The sequence below is a fragment of the Onthophagus taurus genome, chromosome 1 (genome assembly GCF_036711975.1).
Source record: "Onthophagus taurus isolate NC chromosome 1, IU_Otau_3.0, whole genome shotgun sequence".
Classification (NCBI taxonomy): domain Eukaryota; kingdom Metazoa; phylum Arthropoda; class Insecta; order Coleoptera; family Scarabaeidae; genus Onthophagus; species Onthophagus taurus.
The window spans coordinates 5,655,738-5,675,931 of NC_091966.1; the positions used below are offsets into that span (position 1 = coordinate 5,655,738).

At 31.3% G+C, this 20,194-nt stretch overlaps 3 protein-coding genes across 4 annotated transcripts; all 3 read left to right on the plus strand.

Moving 5' to 3' along the window:
* Positions 1 to 4,905: 4,905 nt before the first annotated feature.
* LOC111414777 (Cyclin-dependent kinase 9) lies at positions 4,906 to 6,601 on the plus strand. Its single transcript, XM_023046221.2, has 5 exons — positions 4,906 to 5,219; positions 5,281 to 5,365; positions 5,426 to 5,802; positions 5,864 to 6,134; positions 6,188 to 6,601. The coding sequence occupies exons 1-5, from the start codon at positions 5,065 to 5,067 to the stop codon at positions 6,488 to 6,490; spliced, it is 1,191 nt and encodes a 396-aa protein (XP_022901989.1). The 5' UTR covers positions 4,906 to 5,064; the 3' UTR covers positions 6,491 to 6,601.
* Positions 6,602 to 9,069: 2,468 nt separating this feature from the next.
* Positions 9,070 to 11,000, plus strand: LOC111414774 (Ubiquinol-cytochrome c reductase core protein 2). The gene is made up of 6 exons (XM_023046219.2): positions 9,070 to 9,159; positions 9,281 to 9,420; positions 9,478 to 9,784; positions 9,842 to 10,436; positions 10,489 to 10,646; positions 10,706 to 11,000. Exons 1-6 carry the CDS (start codon positions 9,115 to 9,117, stop codon positions 10,787 to 10,789), a joined length of 1,329 nt encoding a protein of 442 aa, XP_022901987.2. The 5' UTR covers positions 9,070 to 9,114; the 3' UTR covers positions 10,790 to 11,000.
* A 901-nt stretch (positions 11,001 to 11,901) lies between these two features.
* On the plus strand, positions 11,902 to 18,859 carry LOC111414770 (Phosphoinositide-dependent kinase 1). 2 transcript variants are annotated; one of them, XM_023046213.2, is made up of 4 exons: positions 11,902 to 12,399; positions 12,492 to 12,689; positions 17,147 to 18,342; positions 18,397 to 18,859. In XM_023046213.2, the coding sequence occupies exons 2-4, from the start codon at positions 12,557 to 12,559 to the stop codon at positions 18,490 to 18,492; spliced, it is 1,425 nt and encodes a 474-aa protein (XP_022901981.1). In that variant the 5' UTR covers positions 11,902 to 12,399; positions 12,492 to 12,556; the 3' UTR covers positions 18,493 to 18,859. The 2 variants fall into 2 exon arrangements, with proteins under 2 accessions (XP_022901981.1, XP_071051248.1); XM_071195147.1 differs by having other exon boundaries at positions 12,042 to 12,689.
* Positions 18,860 to 20,194: the final 1,335 nt, after the last annotated feature.

Genomic DNA, 20,194 nt, shown 5'->3' on the forward strand with positions numbered 1-20,194 from the left:
TCCTTGGTGTCACCATTACCAACATGTAAAACAACAAAATTCCTCCAATTTTCATATTTTCGAATTTTTCTCGATATTGACGGATTTGAGACCAAAAGTGCAAAAGAGCAATATTGTTAAGTATAAAATTAGCTACAACTTTTACTCTAAAAGTTTTCTTGTAATATGCTCTGAATCCTTGGTGTCACCATTACCAACTTGTAAAACAACAAAATTAATGCAATTTTCATATTTTCGAATTTTTCTCGATATTGACGGATCTGAGAGCAAAAGTGCAAAAGAGCAATATTGTTAAGAATAAAATTTGCTACAACTTTTACTCTAAAAGTCTTTTTGTAATATGCACCGATTCTCGAGTGTTATCATTAATAATTTGTAAAACAACAAAATTCATAAAATTTTCATATTTTTCTGGATGTCTATGTATCTGAGAGCAAAAGTGCAATATTGTTAACTATAAAATTTGCTACAACTTTTGCTCTAAAAGTTCTTTTGTAATATGCTCCGATACCTACAACACCTACAACAAATTTCATAACATTGTCATATTTTCGTATTTTTCTGGATGTCTATACATCTAAGAGCAAAAGGGCAAAAAAACAATATTGTTAAGTATAAAATTTGTTACAACTTTTACTCTAAAAGTTGATACCATTAGCAACTTGTAAAACAACAAATTTATCAAATTTTCATATTTTTTACAAATTTACTGATACTCAGAAAAAGGCTCAATGCTTTGGCACATTACATTCACCAATATCAAATGTTTTTTAAATAACTTTCATTCATTTTGTAAATTAACATAATTAAAAGCAAATCTTATCACACAACCACTTCAATCTTCACCAAATTTGAAAATCTTTTCAACATTAAAATTTCTGCATTGATTATACAAATATAAGATTGAAATTTTAATCAGAGTCGAAACCTGTTATGACATCATCGACGCAAAAGTGTCTTTTGATTTACAACGAAGCTTCTATATTTAAAGAAGAAACTTTAAACACAACCATGTTTAAAAATTTATTTTTAAAACACTCAGTATGTATATGATCAGAGTCAGTTATAAAAAAAATGTGAAGGGTGCCGCTGTAATGAGGAAATAACAGACCGGCGATGCAAATAAGCAATAGCATTATTATCGTGAACGGGCCGCCGCTGCACGGTTCCTATTAGCACGAAGAATCATTTTGCAACGGTTAACCAGACTCGCTTCAAACCTACATTGTTAGACTTGAAAATCATTATTTAAACCAATAAGTTAGTGGATACGCGTTAATTTGTTGCATTTCTTCTATTAATTAATGTTAAAACATGTATGTAACTGTGTCGTAGGTTTTATAATGTGATAATCAATCGAATCGACCCTTTTTTGTACTCTCTAGTAATGGCGTTCACTTTTTATATCAAGGTTCTTATAACAACAATTACAACTAACAACAGGTGGTTTTCTAATAAATTTATTTTTTTATGCAAAATAATATTTCTGGAAGAGTACTTCGAGTTAGAGAAAAATTAGTTGAATTTCAGCTCTAAAGAAAAAAATTAAAAATGTACTTTTCTAATACGTGAATATATTTAACCTTTCAAATACTTAAATAAAAATAAGCAACAATCTAGCGTTGAATAACAATTAAAACCAGACCTAACACTAGACCTAGAACTAGAAACATTCGGGTTAGCCGAAACTTTCTAGTTCTAGGTCTAGTGTTAGTTCTAGTTTTACACTACCACTGTTACTAACACTAGCATTAGAACTAACACTAAACCTAGAACTAGAAACATTCGGGTTTAGCCGTACGTCTCTTAAGACGGCTAAACCCGAATAATTCTAGTTCTAGGATTAGTGTTAGTTCTACTATTAGTTCAATAAAAATAAACAACAATCTAGTACTGAATAGCATCTAAAACTAGAACTAACAACATTAGACCTAGAACTAGAAACATTTGGGTTTAGCCGTACGTCTCTCAAGATGGCTATGAAGATGAATATGAGAATAATTGGAAATATAGAAGTTCAAATTAGGGGATTTTCACTGTATGTATAATAATTTTGTGGTTATTATAAAGGAAATTTGTGGAAAATCCAAAAATATCATGAATATTTTTTGTGGTTAATTTATTTACGTCGTCGGTGGTTTTAAAAAAAGAAATAAAAAGTTTCTTTTAGAAATTTTGAAGCAGTAAATTACCGCATAATATAAACAAGAGTCATCCTAAGACGCAAGATCACTGGCGTGGCGCCTAAACCGCGTTTAAAAAAATAATCAAACGATTAATCTGGCCATGTGTATATTAAACACATTAAGTTTTACTTTTGCTGAAGTTCGCATCGGTCGCGGCTTGAAAATAATTCATAACAAAAAACGTTCTCTCTAAATGACCTCGGGGACGTCGCCGGGTAACATTTTTCGACACCCAAACCGATCTAATAACAAATAAAACAGTGCGAAAAAAAATTTTAAAAAAATATATATTCAGGATTTAGATAAGAAGCTTTAGTTTGAATCTTTTTTCGTTAGTTTCTTTCTCGATAAAACTTGTTAGTAGAGTCGTTTAATAGGGTTGGTGTGTGTAGATGACGGACGTTTCCAGACGCCTCTTCTTCTTCTGTTGGTCTGAAGCTCGTTTCGACTTAATGCGGGGTTTCCTCATTTGAATACGGTGGCGTAAAATAAAATGGGAATGTGGGCGGACCGGTCAACACTCGAACCAAACCGTTTCCAACCTCCTCCGCGCGAATTTAATTCATAAATTAATTCCTATAAAAATAGCTTCTAAATAGTGTGTTGAAAAAAAACGTCGGCGCGGCGTCGTTTTAAATTGGTAATTAAAAAAGATCGATCCCAATCGTTATTTTTTCTATGACGTCAATCAATTAATATCTATAAACGTTTTTAATCGCTTTTATGAATTGATTTATACCCATTTTTACTGCTAAAATAAGTCGTGTTAAATTTCAGTTAATTTCAACAACTTACATTACATTTTAAATCAAATAAAAAAAGTTTGTAGAACTGTATATCTATAAATAAGGTTATGACTTAGTAAATTTCGTAAATTGTTGCTTTTTAAGTTAATTAGATAATTTTGAAATATTATAAAATATGGTAAAATATAGAAATCTGTAATTTAGTATAAATGACTTACATTACACTTTAAATTTCTAAATTTATTCACTTTAATCTTAAATAAAAAATTTTTGCAGAACTATGTATAACTATAAATAAGCTTACTACTTAGTAAATTTCATAAATTGTTGCTTTTTAACTTAATTAGATGATTTGTGAAATCTTAAGAAACATGGTAAAATACAGGAATCTGTAATTTAGTTTAAATAGCTTATATTACACAAGGTCCGTTGAGTATTGGTTATAAGGTAATCTCATTTGAATGGTTTTTTTAATAAAGAATACATCATAAAAGAACACCATGAAGTTGTCCATTTGTCTATTATATGGTAACTAACTTCAGATTTAAAATGTCAACCTCAATTTTGACATATTTGTAATCTTCATTAAAAATCCTTTAAAATAAGTACAAACACGACATATTTATCTTCAATATTAATGAAGTTATGGTCAACTTCCGGTTAGAAATGTCAAAGTCAATTTTGACATATTTGTAATTGTCGTGAATGATACATTTAATTCCAATGTTAGTCGAGATATAAGCAACTTCCAGTTTGAAATATGAATGTCATTTTGACAAATTCTTAATTTTGCTATATTTTTATTACACCGTTTAATTGTAAGTAGAAAAATAGGTTGACTTTGATAAAAGTTATTGGTACCTAACCTTTTTCGTTTTCGAGTTATTTTGGATTACTCTTCAGATGCTGTCAAATAGATTGTCATTTGTTGTACATCTTATACAGAATGGTCAAAAATTGAATTACTGTTTCTCCATATTCAATGGCGAGAAAGTCGAAAATTTTAAATGGATGGCCCCATATATTTTTAGCCTGTCAGAAAAGGAATTTAACACTCTACAAATTATCTATAAACATTCCTCTAAGACGCCCGGCTAAACATAAAACTTTCTAGTTCTAGGTCTAATGTTAGTTCTAGTTTTGTTATTTAACCCTAAATTCTTGTACATTTTAATTTATCTAAAAAAAATTTTTTTTTCATTTAATCCACTTACCTTGCTTATAATTTCATCCATTTACCCATTTTGAATTAAATACAACCTTTAAATCCAATTCATTATGTGTTTTTCATTAAAAAAACTTAAATTCAACGTCAATTTTGATAAGAAACTGCAATATTTGGATCTTAATCACCATGGTAACCGAGTCAAGTTGGATAACCTTAAAATAATAAAATTTTATTTCGATCTTTTTATCAATTCTAACCTAATTTTTATTAATTTTAAAACAATTCGAATTCTTTACGATTATCTCGCATTTTGTTTTAATATCTTTATATTTTTGTGTATTGCTTCTTAAGTGAAATACACTGTATAAATAAAAACATAGAAATATGAATTCTTCCAATGACGTCACAGCAAGGCCTTTGCGGGGGGGATACGTTCATAACAACAGCGTTTATGGGGTGTTTCTCAAAAAAATGTTTGTAGAACTATGTATAACTATAAATAAGCTTATTACTTTGTAAATTTCATAAATTGTTACTTTTTAACTTAATTAGATAATTTTGAAATCTTATGAAATATGGTTAAATACAGGAGTCTCTAATTTAGTGTCAGTAAAAAGCCATCTTATATTACATTTCAAATTTATAAACATATTCACTTCAATCATAAATAAAAAATGTTTGTAGAACTATGTATAACTATAAATAAGCTTATTACTTTACAAATTTAATAAATTACTTTTAACTTAATTAAATTATTTGTGAAATCTTATGAAATATGATATAATACAGGGTTCTGTAATTTTTCGTTGACAATCTTTGACATATTCCTTAAAGAAAGAGGTTATTTCACGAAAACATTAAAAGAAAATCGTTTTATATAGTTTTGATTGATGTTATTTTTACCTAAAACAGTTTATAAAGTAGTCTTTTTTGCTTACTAAACGTTAGAAATAAATAAAAAACGATGCAGAACAGTGCTCGTGATAATAATCATCCGGGTCATTCCATGTTGATGAGCACACGGGAAAAAGAGAAATATATCGAAAATTTTAATTTTCCTTATTGTGACGACTCCGTTAAATACGAAAAAGTAACGAAAATCGGTCAAGGGACGTTTGGGTAAAATGCATTTGTATTTATAATTCATTCCAATGTTGTAATAATGATGTTTTTATTTTAGTGAAGTGTTCAAAGCGAGAGATAAAAGTAATGTAAAAAAGTTTGTAGCCTTAAAAAAGGTGTTAATGGATAATGAAAAGGAAGGGGTAAAATTCTATTATAATTGTTAGAATTAATTGTTTTAATGTTTTTTTGGTTTAATGTAGTTTCCAATAACAGCTTTACGTGAAATTAGGATATTACAACTTTTAAAACACGAGAATGTGGTTAATTTAATAGAAATATGTAAAACAAAGGCGTCTCAAGTAAATCGATATAGATCGACGTTTTATTTAGTGTTTGATTTTTGCGAACATGACTTGGCTGGGTTATTATCTAACGTTAATGTTAAATTTAGTTTAGGGGAAATTAAAAAAGTTATGCAACAATTATTAAATGGTTTATACTACATACATAGCAATAAAATACTTCATAGAGACATGAAAGCTGCAAATGTTCTTATTACGAAAAACGGTGTTTTAAAATTAGCCGATTTTGGATTGGCTAGAGCATTTAGTGTTAGTAAACTTGGGGTACCAAATAGGTATAAATAATAATATCATAAAGGATTAATTTATTCAGTGATTTTATTATTATTGTTGCAGATTTACGAATCGTGTAGTTACTTTATGGTATAGGCCCCCAGAATTACTTTTAGGTGAAAGGAATTATGGTCCACCTGTTGATTTATGGGGTGCAGGATGTATAATGGCTGAAATGTGGACTAGATCACCGATTATGCAAGGAAATAGTGAACAACAACAATTAATGTTTATTTGTCAACTTTGTGGATCAATTACACCGCAAGTCTGGCCTGGAGTTGAAAATTTAGAGTTGTATAAGAAAATGGAATTACCTCAACAACAAAAAAGAAAAGTAAATTGATTATTATTACAAATACGAAATTTAGTTACTTTTTTTATTTTTAGGTTAAAGAAAGATTAAAATATTATTTAAAAGATCCGTACGCTTGTGATTTATTAGACAAATTATTAATATTGGATCCATCAAAACGAATAGATGCAGATGCAGCTTTAAATCACGACTTCTTTTGGTCGGATCCAATGCCTTGCGATTTAGGGAAAATGTTAGCTAATCACACTCAGAGTATGTTTGAATATTTGGCACCACCGAGAAGACCAAATAACATGCGTACTCATCACCAAATCCCTGGGGCCAGACCAACTACGTCAACCACACAAGATAATGGATATCAAGACAGAGTTTTTTAAGTAAAATAAATTTAAAAAAATCGATTTTTTTGCATTTGAATTGAATTAAAACCCCAAAATAAATTTTCTTATAAGATAGTAATAAATAAAACTTAATAGATATAAACTTTATTAGGAGAAATTATTTAATTATACTCTATTTTTTAATTCGGAGAATTAAAATGAAAAGTCACGTTTACACAGCGTAATTTTTCAAGCTTTTTTTTGGCGGGAGTTTTAAAACTACAGAGGATTTTAAGTAAACTGCAGTTACGAATTTACTTATTTGTTTAAACATAATAAAAACCAGGGCGTACCAAAGGTCCGTTGAGTAAATATCGTAAATATACTGTATAAGGTTATCCAACTCCATCCGCTGTTGTTATGAACGTATCCCCCCGCAAAGGCCTTGCTGTAACGTCATTGGAAGAATTGACATTTCTATGTTTTTATTTATACAGTGTATTTTACTTAAGAAGCAATATACAATAATATTTAAAAAATAAAATTAAAGTATAAAGTGAAATATTAACGATTATAATTTTATTATTGTTAGGTTATCCAACTTGACTCGGTTACCATGGTAATTAAGATCCAATTAATGCAGGTGCTTGTCAAAACTGAAATTGAATTTAAGTTCTTTTAAGAAAAAAGTCTTATTTAATTGTTTTAAAAGGTTGTATTTAACTCAAAATTGTTTTATCTAGGGTATTATAAACAAGGTAAGCGGATTAAATCAAAAAAAGATTTCTTTTAATTTATTTCTCTTAATTAGAATCGATTTAAATTAACTACAATTTACGAATTTGTTATGACTGCGAGATAATCGTAAAGAATTCGAATTGTTTTAAAATTAATAAAAATTAGGTTTGATAAAAAAATCGGAATAAAATTTTATTATTTTAAGGTTATCCAACTTGACTCGGTTACCATGGTGACCGAGTGATCCAAATATTGCAGTTGCTTGTCAAAATTGACGTTGAATTTAAGTTTTTTTTTATGAAAAACACATAATTAATTGGATTTAAAGGTTGTATTTAATTCAAAATGGGTAAATGGATGAAATTATAAGCAAGGTAAGTGGATTAAATCAAAAAAAAAATATTTTTAGATCAATTAATGTGTGCAAGAATTTAGGGTTAAATAACAATTAAACCTAGAACTAGAAAGTTTTAGGTTTAGCCGGGCGTCTTAGACAAGAACTTAGAAAAGTCTGAAGATGCACGGCTAAACCCGAATATAGAACTAACACAAGAACTAGAAACGGTCGGGTTTAGTCGTAAAAAAAACTTTCAGTTGTCAATGTCAACTTTAATTTTATTATATTCGTAATCTTCATAAAATAACCTTTAAAGTGAGTCCAAACGCACTTATCTCTTGACGCATTTATCTCAAAAAACCAAAAAGTTTGAACTTCCAACTTTTAATTTTGACATATTTGTCAACTTCATAAAAATTCATTTAAAATGAGTCCAAACTCGACATATTTAACTAATACAATCACTTCCGGTTTGAAACGGCAACGTCAATTTTGACATATTTGTCATCTTCATTAAAAAACCTTTAAAACGAGTCCAAAGATGACGCACTTACCTCAAAAACCAAAAAAGTTTGAATAAAAACCGTTAAACCCGAAGTTAGCAACAATGAAGATAATTTAATTTTTAAATATTAATACCAACCTTAATTTTTGATTACAAATATTAAAACATTTTATAAAAATTAAGAATATGTCAAAATGACATTGACATTTCAAATCGGAAGTTGCTGATATCTCGAGTAATATTGGAATTAAACGTTTCATGTTTGGGCTTTTTTTAAAGGATTTTTCACGACGATTACAAATATGTCAAAATTGACGTTGACATTTATAACCGAAAGTTGACCATAACTTTATTAATATTGTAGATAAATATGTCGTGTTTGTACTCATTTTAAAGGATTTTTAATGAAGATTACAAATATGTCAAAATTGAGGTTGACATTTTAAATCCTAAGTTAGTTATGAAACGTGTAATTAATTTAAAAATAAAAATAAAGCAACTTGAAATAAGAAGAATTTTTCCCTTTAAGAATTTTTAGAAACAGACTCTGAGACAAAGAAAAAACATTGCAACTTATTTTATTGTAAACATAAAAAGGTAATCCGAAGCTGCTTGTATAAACAATTAGCAAATTAGTTGTAATTTGAAAATTTATAAAATTTAAATTTGTTGTGATATACTTCAACAATTTTAATATTATAAACATTTCGGAAAAATTTTATTAGAAAGATCGCTTCAGAATAATGTATCCTACAACCGTATAATGCTCTGATGCGGAAGATACGGGACACCTGTATATGCTCCTCAATAACATTTAAGAATGTAATCTAAAAGCTAATTTTAATTCCTTATAAATACTTCTCAATATTTATTTTACATTTATTTTGTTCTAAATCTGATGAAATTATAAATAAATTTAATTTTATTAAATTTTTACCTTTTATTTGTTCGTTTTATTAGAACGTACCCCAACTTTACCAACCGTTTTGACATTTTTGACAGTTGACACATTTTCGTTTCCGATCTGATCTAAAGGTGGTCGACTTTTTAAAAACCAACACCATAAAAAGAAGGTGTATCGGTGTTACGTAAACTGCAACAATGGCATCAACCCTATCGAAAGCCCCGATTTTGCGTGCGACCGCTGTAAGTACTTTAAAATTTTTAATTGAACACTCAATGGCCGACCGATTACATAAACCTTTTCATCTATCTTTTAAAATCTGGATTAATTTTTCACCTATAATCTTATTATATTTTATTTTAGGTACGTTCGTATTCGTGTCAAGCGGTCCCAATCGGTGGAACGACCACATATAAAGTCGAAAACAGCACCTTGCAGAATAAACTTGTTGTGTGCTCTGCAGAAAATGATTCCCCACTATCAAGAGTTTCGATTGTTTTCAGGTTTGATTAGAATAATTTTACTTTTTAATAGGATATTTAATAGAAATGTTATTTTAGAGCTGGGTCAAGATACGAAGGAGCTGATAATTTGGGTGTTAGTCATATGTTACGTATGACTGCCGGCCAATCTACTAGGAATTGGTCAAACTTTGCCATCGCCAGACGTGTAGCTCAATCTGGAGCTACTTTAAGTTGCACCGCAGATCGTGAAGTTGTTGCTTATACTTTAGAGGGAACTCGTGCTGCTGTTGCTGAATGTCTTCCTTATTTAACATCTGTTGCAACTGAACAATTATTCCAACCATGGGAAATTTCTGATCAAGAAAAACGTGTTAGATTAGAATTAGCAACCAGACCACCACAAGTAAAAAAACTCAATTTTTTTTGTAATTTATTTCTAATTTTATTTTTATGAATTTAGTTACGTTGCATTGATTTATTGCATAAAGCGGCTTACAGAAAAACTTTGGGTAATTCCCTCTTTATTGCCAAATACAAAATTGGAAAGATTGGCTCAGAAACCCTTCAACATTACGTTCGCCAAAACTTTACTCCAACTCGCGGTGCTGTTGTTGGTTTGGGAATTGACCACTCCAAGTTGGAACAAATTGGGCAATGTTTAAAAATCGAATCTTGCAAAGATGAGGCATCTCCTGCTAAGTATGCAGCTGGAGAAATTAGGTCTGATAAAGGTGGAGATATGGCTTATGTGGCGATTGCTAGTCAAAGCGCCGGAATTTGCCAGATTAAAGAAGCTTTGGCGTTTGGCGTTTTGCAAAGAGCTTTGGGAAGTGGTCCTAGTACAAAATATGGAATGGAAAGTGCCAGTTTGTTGAGGAAAGCTATTGGAGATATCCGCGATCCACACTCAGTTTCAGCTATTAATTATACTTATTCAGATTCTGGTCTTTTTGGGGTTTTGGCTGCTATGCCAGCTAAAATTGCTGGGCAAATTACTACTAGTGTTGTTAAAACATTAAAATCTCTTAAAGTTTCTGATGCTGATGTTAATAGAGGTAAAAAATAATTAATAATGTTAATAAAAAAGTATATTTTTTTATTTATTAGGAAAGAATCAGTACATTACTGATATTTTAACTAGTAATGAATGTGGAAGAAATGCCATTGAACGTATGGGAAGGGAAGCTGCTTTAACTGGAACCGGTCAATCACCTTGTGAAATAATCGCGGAGATTCAAAGCGTTTCTGCAAGCGATGTTCAAGCGGTTTGTTTAAAACAATTGTGTTCTCTAATTATATATTAAATTTTATGTCTTATTTTTAGGCTGCCCAAAAAATATCGTCTGGAAAATTGACGATTGCAGCTGTGGGTAATTTACATTGCGTTCCCTTCAAAGACGAACTGTAAACGTTAATTTAAATTAAATTAAAACAATTTTAATAAATGTAATTGAGAAGGAGGAAAAATCGCTTTGATCGATTAAGGTGATTTTTAGAGGAGGTTCCTCCAAAGTAAAGAATATGTTGTAATAATTGTTAAATAACAGTGTATTTAACTTTTATTTTAGTTCTTTTATAAACTCCAAATACCTAAATAAATGTTTCTTTTTTTGTTTTTATGTGATTTGGTAATGTTTTAATCCCCAAATGAATTTTTTCAAAATTTAGGATAAACAATGTCATAAAACTTTATTTAATTCATCTAAATGGGGCGGACTGAGTCTGCAGTTGTCAATTTTGCAACTTATGGTGTTAATTAGAAGTTATTAAACTTAAAATTTGTTATTTACTTTTTGTATTACATTCACATAACCCATTTGCTTCATAACCTCAGATTATTGCAGAACAAGTAATGCTGGAACCAACAAGGAGACGAATCAATCTTCAACATATCACTCAAATATGTTATGAGAAGAACTGGGGTCGATCTGGACGCTACCTTGATGAACAAATCTGTACCAGTGGTGGGATATGCAAACAATCTTAAAATCCTTGACAGATTAATGCAGGTGGTCAAGGAAACCTTTGGAAACTTCGAAACCACCAGTAGTGAGGTTGGACTAAGGATCAACGAGGGCAAAACTTAACCCTTGACACAGAGCAGGAAACGGAGATACGGGAAGAGCGTCACAATCGGGGATTACAACTTCAACTACCTGGGCAGCAACATAAATACGCAAAACGATGAGACTAATAAAAATAATAATACACCCAGTGTTTACAAATCACATATTCGTTTCCAAATTGAGAGAAAAGTCAACGACTCAGCACAAATTAATGATATGGAATACTGATGTCCAAGGTGGTATAAGAATTGATAATGAAAATTATAAATTTCTTAATTGAAACATCAAAAGTAATGAGACATTTTTTCATTTTTTGCTATAATTAAATAATTTAAAATGATCTTGAGATCTAACAAAAATTGAAATTTATCATATCTTGTAGATAATGCTTCACGGGTTGCGTTCCATTTCAATATTAAAAGTTATCGGTAAAATAGATTTCTTTATTTATAATGACATTGACAGTAGATTTCTGTCAAAAACTGTATGTACACAATTCTGTTATAAAAAGTTTAAACGCTTTAAAAATAAATAACTTAATGTTAAACAATTAGTTGTTTACAACGCGATAATTATTTAATGAAATGTTTTTGTCAAAATGCTCCTTTTTTCCTGACAAGAAATCTAAATGTCAAACGGTATTTTACGGTTAGTGCATTCTCCGGTGTCAAAGTCCGCCTTGTATACCTTTGTAGTGTTTTGTAAATAATACATTTAGTAGAGAGGGTTAAAGATAAGGCGAATGACACCTGTGACAAGCGAAAACTGCGGCGGTCCGGTTATTACGTGTATGCGAGTCAATTAAGGAATTTCGTACGTCATCCGACCGTCGCAGCTTATCTTACTATCTACACACGAAGTCCGGGAAATTACTTATTTATTCCTCGGCGTGACGTTGTCGATAAAGGATGACGTTCATTGGAAAACCGTGACGATCGGCATTTTATAACAGGTAACAAACCGGATGGGGACATCTATACATTTCTAGTGCACTACTAACACCGGGTTGAGGGAGTAAATTTGAACGACACACTTTTAAAACAGGTGAATTGGATGTTATGTGAAACCCATTGATTGTATGCATTTTGACATACCAAATATCCACGAGGATGGAACCTACCTCTGGAGATAGCGGCAGGAAAAAGTCCACCGAGGATTTCATTTTTGGGAAAGCTATCGGAGAAGGAAGTTTTAGTACCGTTTATTTAGCTAAAGATATCCATACAAATAAAGAATATGCAAGTAAGTGTAGTAAGTAGGGTTGCTAACATGGTTATTTTCACCCAGAGATTCTGGGTTTTCAACTATATATTATAAACTAAACTATTTATCCCTTACTGTAATTAAATTTTATACCTAAGTTGAAATGAAAAGGTAAGAATTTAATTTTTTAATAACTATCATCATTAATTATAATTTTTATTATTTTATACATTTATTTTTATTAAATAGAGCTTTAAGAATGTTATAAACTCCAAAGAAAAAGAAGTATTTTGTTTCCTTCAATGACGAATGATTAAAGCACAATTAATATAAAAATTGGTTGCAACAGGAAAATGAACTTAAAGGAGGTGTAAGTTATGTGGAACTACATTCATTATTAAACACAATGGAGAAAAGGCAGTAAAGGCACACCAAAACAAAAGTGGAGAATAATTTGGGTCATATGGCTTTTAAAAGAATTGAAAAACAATCAAGAAATGAGATATTTTTCAATATCCTCAGATGCCTCCAACAGAGGAAATCTTAAGTTATTTCCCCTTGTAGTATTTTGTTCCTCAAGAGGGAATAAAACACTCATGTTATTATATTTAGTTATTGCTCGGTTGCCTCCTGAAAGAGCGTCAATTTTTTATGATGTGATAAATAATCCACCAGAGAGATTTGTATTCTTTTTTGAAAGGATTTTTGTTGGAAAGACTTTCCCTTTCAGAAGAGAAACGTCTCGATAATCTCCTGTCTGGTACTCAATTGGGTGACCAACGCCCATCTGACTACTACAGGGGCATGTTATCAACAGGCTCCATAATGGTAAGTCAGAGTTTGTTATTCAAACTCTGGCAAAGAAATAAAACGAAAAAACTTCTTAACTTGCTATATTTAATAAATTTGTAGTCAAACTAGTTTCGGGGCCTAGCCCCATCCTCAGTGACAATGTCAATAGAAGACTAATATTGTAAACTGAAGATCATCAAAAAGGCGGCAATTGAAAGCATGTATAAAGCTGAAGGCGATATAATGCGTTGTTAAACGTGTACAGCAAAACGATTAAAATGGCGACAGCAAAAAAAAAACGTCATTTTAAACGCTTGTTGAAAAATAATCAAAAACCATGTTGATCCTTTAAGAGACGTGAAGAAACGTTTCTTCACGTTTTTGATTATTTTTCAACAACCGTTTAAAATGACGTGCTTTTTTTTTGCTGTCGCCATTTTTAAGTTTTATTTTTTAAATAATTCACTTGCAACATGGATCTACACTCTAACTCTGGCAAAGAAGGCTACCACGAACTATTTCGGTTGCTTTACTTGGCTCAAGCAAGGAGGAAGTCAATGACCTCTTAGAAATTGCTGATAAAATTTGGGAATCATTATCTTCTAACCTCTCATCCCCTTTGTCTATTGCTGAAGTAGGATCCAAATCGCTCATAAACAATCCATCAACATCGTCATTTTCAAGTTTTGCTATAAACAATAATTCAGAAATTCTTAAGACATTGCATGATTCTCTAATTCTTGTCAGCTTCTATTAGAGCCCACTTAAGTTATTTCCCCTTGTAGTATTTTGTTCCTGAGGAGGGAATAAAACACTGATGTTATTATATTTAGTTATTGCTCAGTTGCCTCCTGAAAGAGCGTCAATTATTTATGATGCGATAAATAATTCACCAGAGATTTATATTCCTTTTTGAAAGGATTTTTGTTGGAAAGACTTTCCCTTTCAGAAGAGAAACGTCTCGATAATCTCCATATGGAAAGAGTTATACATGAAAAATACTTGGATTTTCATGACACCGAAACCAGGAAGGTCGCTATAATATGTTCTGGTACACAAGAAGAACAAAACAAATTATATTAGCATCCAAGAAAGACAACAGTATTACCATAACAGCCAATTTCAATCACCCCATCGTACTTTCAACGAATATCTAAGTAAAAAGACCATGGGTCATTCCAAAACTATCTGAAGAAAAAGTCATCAAAGCTGGAGTTGAAGTTTCTTAGCTTATGGCCATAAAAGAATTAGTAAATGAGGAGATACGAAACGTTAATTGGCATCATGTGAAACACCATTCGGCCGTTGATTAGCACCCTTACAACTCTACCAATCGTCATTATTGTTGTCATCACATGGGGACTCATGTTTAATCAATAGTGTAAGGTCAAATGTCTCTATTTTATAGTTTAAAAATTGTTTTTTGTTATATTTTATAAATAATTTATACAGTGTGTTAATTAATTGTCGTACTCGACGTCATCATTGCAAGTATGCAACACAATACGCGATTTGCTTATTGTAATACCAACACTGTGATATTGGTTGCATACTTGCAATGATGGCGTAAATATATATACAGGATGTCCGGTATCTTCCGCATCAGAGCATTATACGGTTGTAGGATACATTATTCTGAAGCGATCTTTCTAATAAATTTCAATAGATTCAACACGGGAAGAGAAATAAATTTTTTCGGTGAATCAAAGTCGTCCGCTATTGGACAATACCGAATTTAAACAGTTCCTGTGCGGTTATTATAAACAGTTGGAAAAAATTTTATTAGAAAGATAAATTGGTTGAATTGTTTTAAAATGTAACAGGTAAAACTAAATTTGCATAAAAACGACTTGGCAACAAATTCTGAATTCATTCCATCGTTTTACATTAAGGCAAAGTGTTTAAAGTAACTCTTTAAATCATGGATACTCTAAGTGTGGCAGAAAAAGTCGAAATGATTTTTATTTATGGAGAAAGACGTATTCCTGAACGAAATTCGTCTTCGAGAAGCCTCTTTTACAGAGTTGTGAATGATTTCACCGACACTGGAAATGTGGAATCAAGAAAAAGAACTCAGCGAGCAACTGTAACTATGGAAAAAAAGGAAATTGCGGTATTAGCTAGCGTTGAGGCAATTCCTCAAGTTAGCACTCGAGGACTTGCAATTTACGCCGGAAGACCAGCATTTTAAGAATATTAAAGCACAACAAGTATCACCCATACCACATTTCATTGCATCAACAGCTTTATGGAGGCGATTTTCAAAATCGATTAATATTTTGTCAATGGGCACAAGAACGAATGCGGTTGGACGTCAATTTCTTTGGTAACGTGCTATTCTCGGATGAGTCTGCTTTTACAAATAAAGGACAAGTCAATAGACATAACATGCACTATTGGAGCGTTGAAAATCCGAGATGGTTGCGTGAAGTAAAACATCAACGACATATCCGACATACATGGTATGCTGAATGGGGAGAAGTCCGAAATTTTTTAGATGACGTCTTACCAACGTTACTTGTAGATTTGAGCAGTGAAGAAAGACAAAATATGTGGCTGCAAAATTATGGGTTTCACATATTGCACGTGAAGCTTTAAATCGGGATTATGCTGGGCGATGGATTGGAAAGAGAAGTCCAATTTCCTGGCCTGCCAGATCACCTGATTTGATCTCTTGATTTTTTTGTGGGGCGTCCTTATGGATAATGTTTATCGCGAAGTACCGACTACGCCAGAAAACATGAAAGAGCGGATAAGAAATGCATGCAGAAATAGTAGCCAAAAAAACCTTTTAAGATGTAAAGAAAGTTTTAGTAGAAGGGTTAATAAATGTATTGAAGTGGGTGGGGAAATATTTGAACATTTATTATAAATTTTGTATTTATTGTTGATTAATAGTATAGTTTAATCATTTTTTATACATAAACAATATTTAAAACTATTTGGATTAAAAAAATTATTTAGATTTTGTCTACAAAAGATGTTTCGCCGTCGAACTGGCAAAACCACACGATAATTTTTTTTTTATTTTAATTATTTCACTTTTGTTGGAAGTGAAGGTAATTTATTTATACTTTAACGATGTTATTCTTTATTTATCTTTCTACATGTTTCGAGGAACTAGCCCTCATCTTCAGGAAGAAATCGTCGGATGTAAGAATATAATGTCATAATCAAATCTGTTGGTTGTTTTATGTGATGTATATGGATTATCAAATATTATTTCTAAATTACCCCTCGTTCAATGTGGTGTGTTTATTTTGCGGTTGTGAGTTGGATTTTACTTCTATCCATAGATTCAAATTTTGCAATCAAAAACATAGGGTACCATTTAAAAAATTGATCATGACCTTCATATGATCTTGAAAATAAGGTCAAGGTCAAAAAATGTTGTCGTCATATGATTTCTCCCTTCGCACATAACTTTTATTTTGTTCGTTTTTATGTAAAATGACCCGTTTTCGGGATAAACGCTTGCCTCACGTTAAATGGACCAGCCTGTAGTTTAAAAATTGGTTTTTCTTATATTTTATAAATAGTTTATATATACGTATAGTAAATTTTATGGCATTTTTTTTCTCTGGGTTTGTTTTATTTTTGTAAGTATTTTCTCCGATTCTCCAATTTAACCATGTTGGTAACCCTAAGTAATACTTAAGTGTACTTAAGGTAATGGATTATAAAAATAATATATATCTTTTCAGTTAAAGTATTGGAGAAACGTCACATCATACGAGAGAAAAAAATGGAATACGTAATGCGTGAAAAAAATGCTTTACAAATAATATCGGGAAAAAGTCCATTTTTTGTCAGCCTGTATTGTACATTTCAAGACACTAATCGTCTCTACTTTGTATTAACATACGCTAAAAACGGAGAACTATTAACGAAAATTAATCAATTAAAAAAATTCGATGTAACAACCGCGACCTATTACACAGCGGAAATCGTTTTAGCCTTAGAAACATTACATTCAAAAGGTGTGATACATAGAGATTTAAAGCCTGAGAATATCCTTTTCGATGAAAATTGGAATATTTTAATAACAGACTTTGGTAGTGCAAAAATCCTCAAAGAAAACGATAAAAACGAAGATGAGAATCAAGTGAGAAAAAGAAAAAATAGTTTTGTTGGAACAGCACAATACGTTAGTCCCGAATTATTATCAGATACCGAAGTTTGTTTTGCTTCCGATTTATGGGCCATGGCTTGTATATTGTTTCAAATGTTATCTGGTGAAGCTCCGTTTCGCGCTGGTAGCGAATATTTAATATTTCAAAAAATTATAAAATTGGAATACGAGTTTCCCGAGGGATTCGATAAAATATCCAAAGATTTTATTGAAAAAATTTTAATTTTACAACCATCGAAACGGTTGGGTGCAAACGATTCCATTCCATATACGAGTATTCGTAATCACGAACTTTTTAAAGAATTAAATTTTGACCAATTAGGCCCACCGCCGAAAATGGTTAAAGACGATTTACATCCCACCGCAACGGAAACATCATCAATACCCGAAAATATGGAACCCGGATTTAATGAAATGAAAGCAACCAGGTTACAATTTGAAATGGCTTGTCCGATAAAACCGAGCTTAAGAAAGAAATCGGAAGCGAACAAAAACATAGCTAATTTAATGCCGGAAGAAATCGAAAGGCGACTTGAAATTCAAAGGAAAGATAAATGGCATCAATTCGTCGAAGGAAATTTAATCATAAAACAAGGATTATTGGATAAAAGAAAAGGGTTATTTCCAAGGCGAAGAATGTTTCTTTTAACTTTAGGGCCTCATTTGTATTATGTCGATCCTAGTGCGATGGTCCTGAAAGGTGAAATACCTTGGAGTGAAACTATATGGACTGAAGTAAAAAATTTCAAAATATTTTTGATACACACGGTAATTATTTTTAATTCAAATTTGATTTTATTTTAATCTAATTACTTATTTTAGCCGAATCGAACGTATTATCTTGAAGATCCAGAAGGGTATGCTCTGGAATGGTGTAAAGTAATTGAAGAAGTAAAAACTCATTATTACCCCAAATAACATTCACTAAAATCGGATGCCACATCAAAATAAAATAAAACTCGCTCACCCCCCGCGGCAACTTAATTTCTTCGTTTTCAACCTTCTATTTATACATTAAATTATTGCGTAACTTTTAATTTAGTGATGTATGTACGGTTTAGACATAAGACAGCGTTATTTATCATTAAAAAGAGTACTGTAGGCTCTTTATTTTGTTTCCGCAGATACTATTAATACCTACTACTACTATTATTACCTTTTATTATTACTACATTTGTTAGTATTCTCAAATTTTAGTTTTTTTTGTCTTAAAAAGAACATCTCTTGGTGTGTGTTAGTAGGTTGTACTGCGTGTATTTTTTTAATAACAATTATTTTAAAACGTTCTACATTTATTAAATTAAAAAAAAATTCTAAAATTGTCTTTTTGATTTATTTAAAAAAAAATCTGCAATTAAACCCCTTATTATTATTATAACTAAAAGATGTTTTCATTGAAATTAATATGACGGCTTAGAAGTTATAAAATATTTTAATTTAATTTCTTTTTCATATAACGCTGGAGGAAGTCAAGCTAGCACTGCAAAAAATGAAAAATAACAAGGCGTCTGATCTGCTTATAGAGATAATCAAACATATTGTCATGAAAGTCCTGGAAATAATATGCATGATATTTAACCCTTTCACTGTACCATCACTATAAAATAGCAAGAAACTGTGTCCCACAATAACAGTGAAAGGGTTAACAAATGTCTTAGAGGAGATGACATTCCACTAGATTGGAGAAAGTCCCAAATAATCCCCATATACAAGAAAGGAAATAGGAAGGAGTGCGGGAATTACAGAGGGTTAAGTATAACGTCATCACTTGGAAGATTATATGGAAGAGTCCTGAAAACTAGGATAGAAAAGGAAATAAGGAACAAAGTGGTTTCAGACCTGGAAGATTTTGCGTAGATAATTTATTCCCGTTTATACACCTAGTTGAGAAGAAGCTGTCCAAAGGAAGGAAAATACATACCTGGAATTTCATATAACTCGCAATATATGAATGCAGCAACCATAGTTACGAAATTACTGTGCACTTGCACTGTCCCACATAAAATGCAACATAGCTTAATAGTGAGTTTAGACATGCATGAATTTAGTGGCGCCAATAAAAACTGACGCGCCAGTAAAATTAAATTGCATGTGTAAACATCAACTGGCATGCAAGTTGAAATCATGCATGCATGGATCAGAAAAGTCTGCACTCTTCTGAAATCACTGGCACCAGTGATGAATCTAAAAACATGTAACCATGACAACATAGATGAGTATCCACAAAAACACAAAATTTTCGTATCTTCGTCGTTTCTTTTTCTGTATTCCTTTTATCTTTTTTTCGGCTAAAAGTTTAGCGACTATTTTGTATGCTTCGGAAAGTTCACTCGACATATTGCACTCTATGCAATACACTTTAAAAATGAAACTGGCGTGTCACTTATTTTTGTTTTCCCACATGTAGTTACACATGTTAATATAAAACTAGAATTAACACTAGACCGAAAACTAGAAACATTCGGGTTTAGCCGCACGTCTCTCAAGACGGCTAAACCCGAATGATTCGAGTTCTAAGTCTTGTGTTAGTTCTAGTGATAGTGTTAATATAAAACCAGAACTAATACTAGACCGAGAACTAGAAACATTCGGGTTTAGCCGCACGTCTCTTAAGACGGCT

Coding starts and splice junctions, on each gene's coding strand:
- LOC111414777 (XM_023046221.2), top strand. CDS start 5,065: ATGCAGAACAGTGCTCGTGATAATAATCATCCGGGTCATTCCATGTTG. Junction 5,220..5,280: donor ATCGGTCAAGGGACGTTTGG/GTAAAATGCATT, acceptor TTTTTATTTTAG/TGAAGTGTTCAAAGCGAGAG. Junction 6,135..6,187: donor CTCAACAACAAAAAAGAAAA/GTAAATTGATTA, acceptor TTTTATTTTTAG/GTTAAAGAAAGATTAAAATA.
- LOC111414774 (XM_023046219.2), top strand. CDS start 9,115: ATGGCATCAACCCTATCGAAAGCCCCGATTTTGCGTGCGACCGCT. Junction 9,421..9,477: donor AGAGTTTCGATTGTTTTCAG/GTTTGATTAGAA, acceptor ATGTTATTTTAG/AGCTGGGTCAAGATACGAAG. Junction 10,647..10,705: donor CTGCAAGCGATGTTCAAGCG/GTTTGTTTAAAA, acceptor TCTTATTTTTAG/GCTGCCCAAAAAATATCGTC.
- LOC111414770 (XM_023046213.2), top strand. CDS start 12,557: ATGGAACCTACCTCTGGAGATAGCGGCAGGAAAAAGTCCACCGAGGAT. Junction 12,690..17,146: donor TACAAATAAAGAATATGCAA/GTAAGTGTAGTA, acceptor ATATCTTTTCAG/TTAAAGTATTGGAGAAACGT. Junction 18,343..18,396: donor AAATATTTTTGATACACACG/GTAATTATTTTT, acceptor TACTTATTTTAG/CCGAATCGAACGTATTATCT.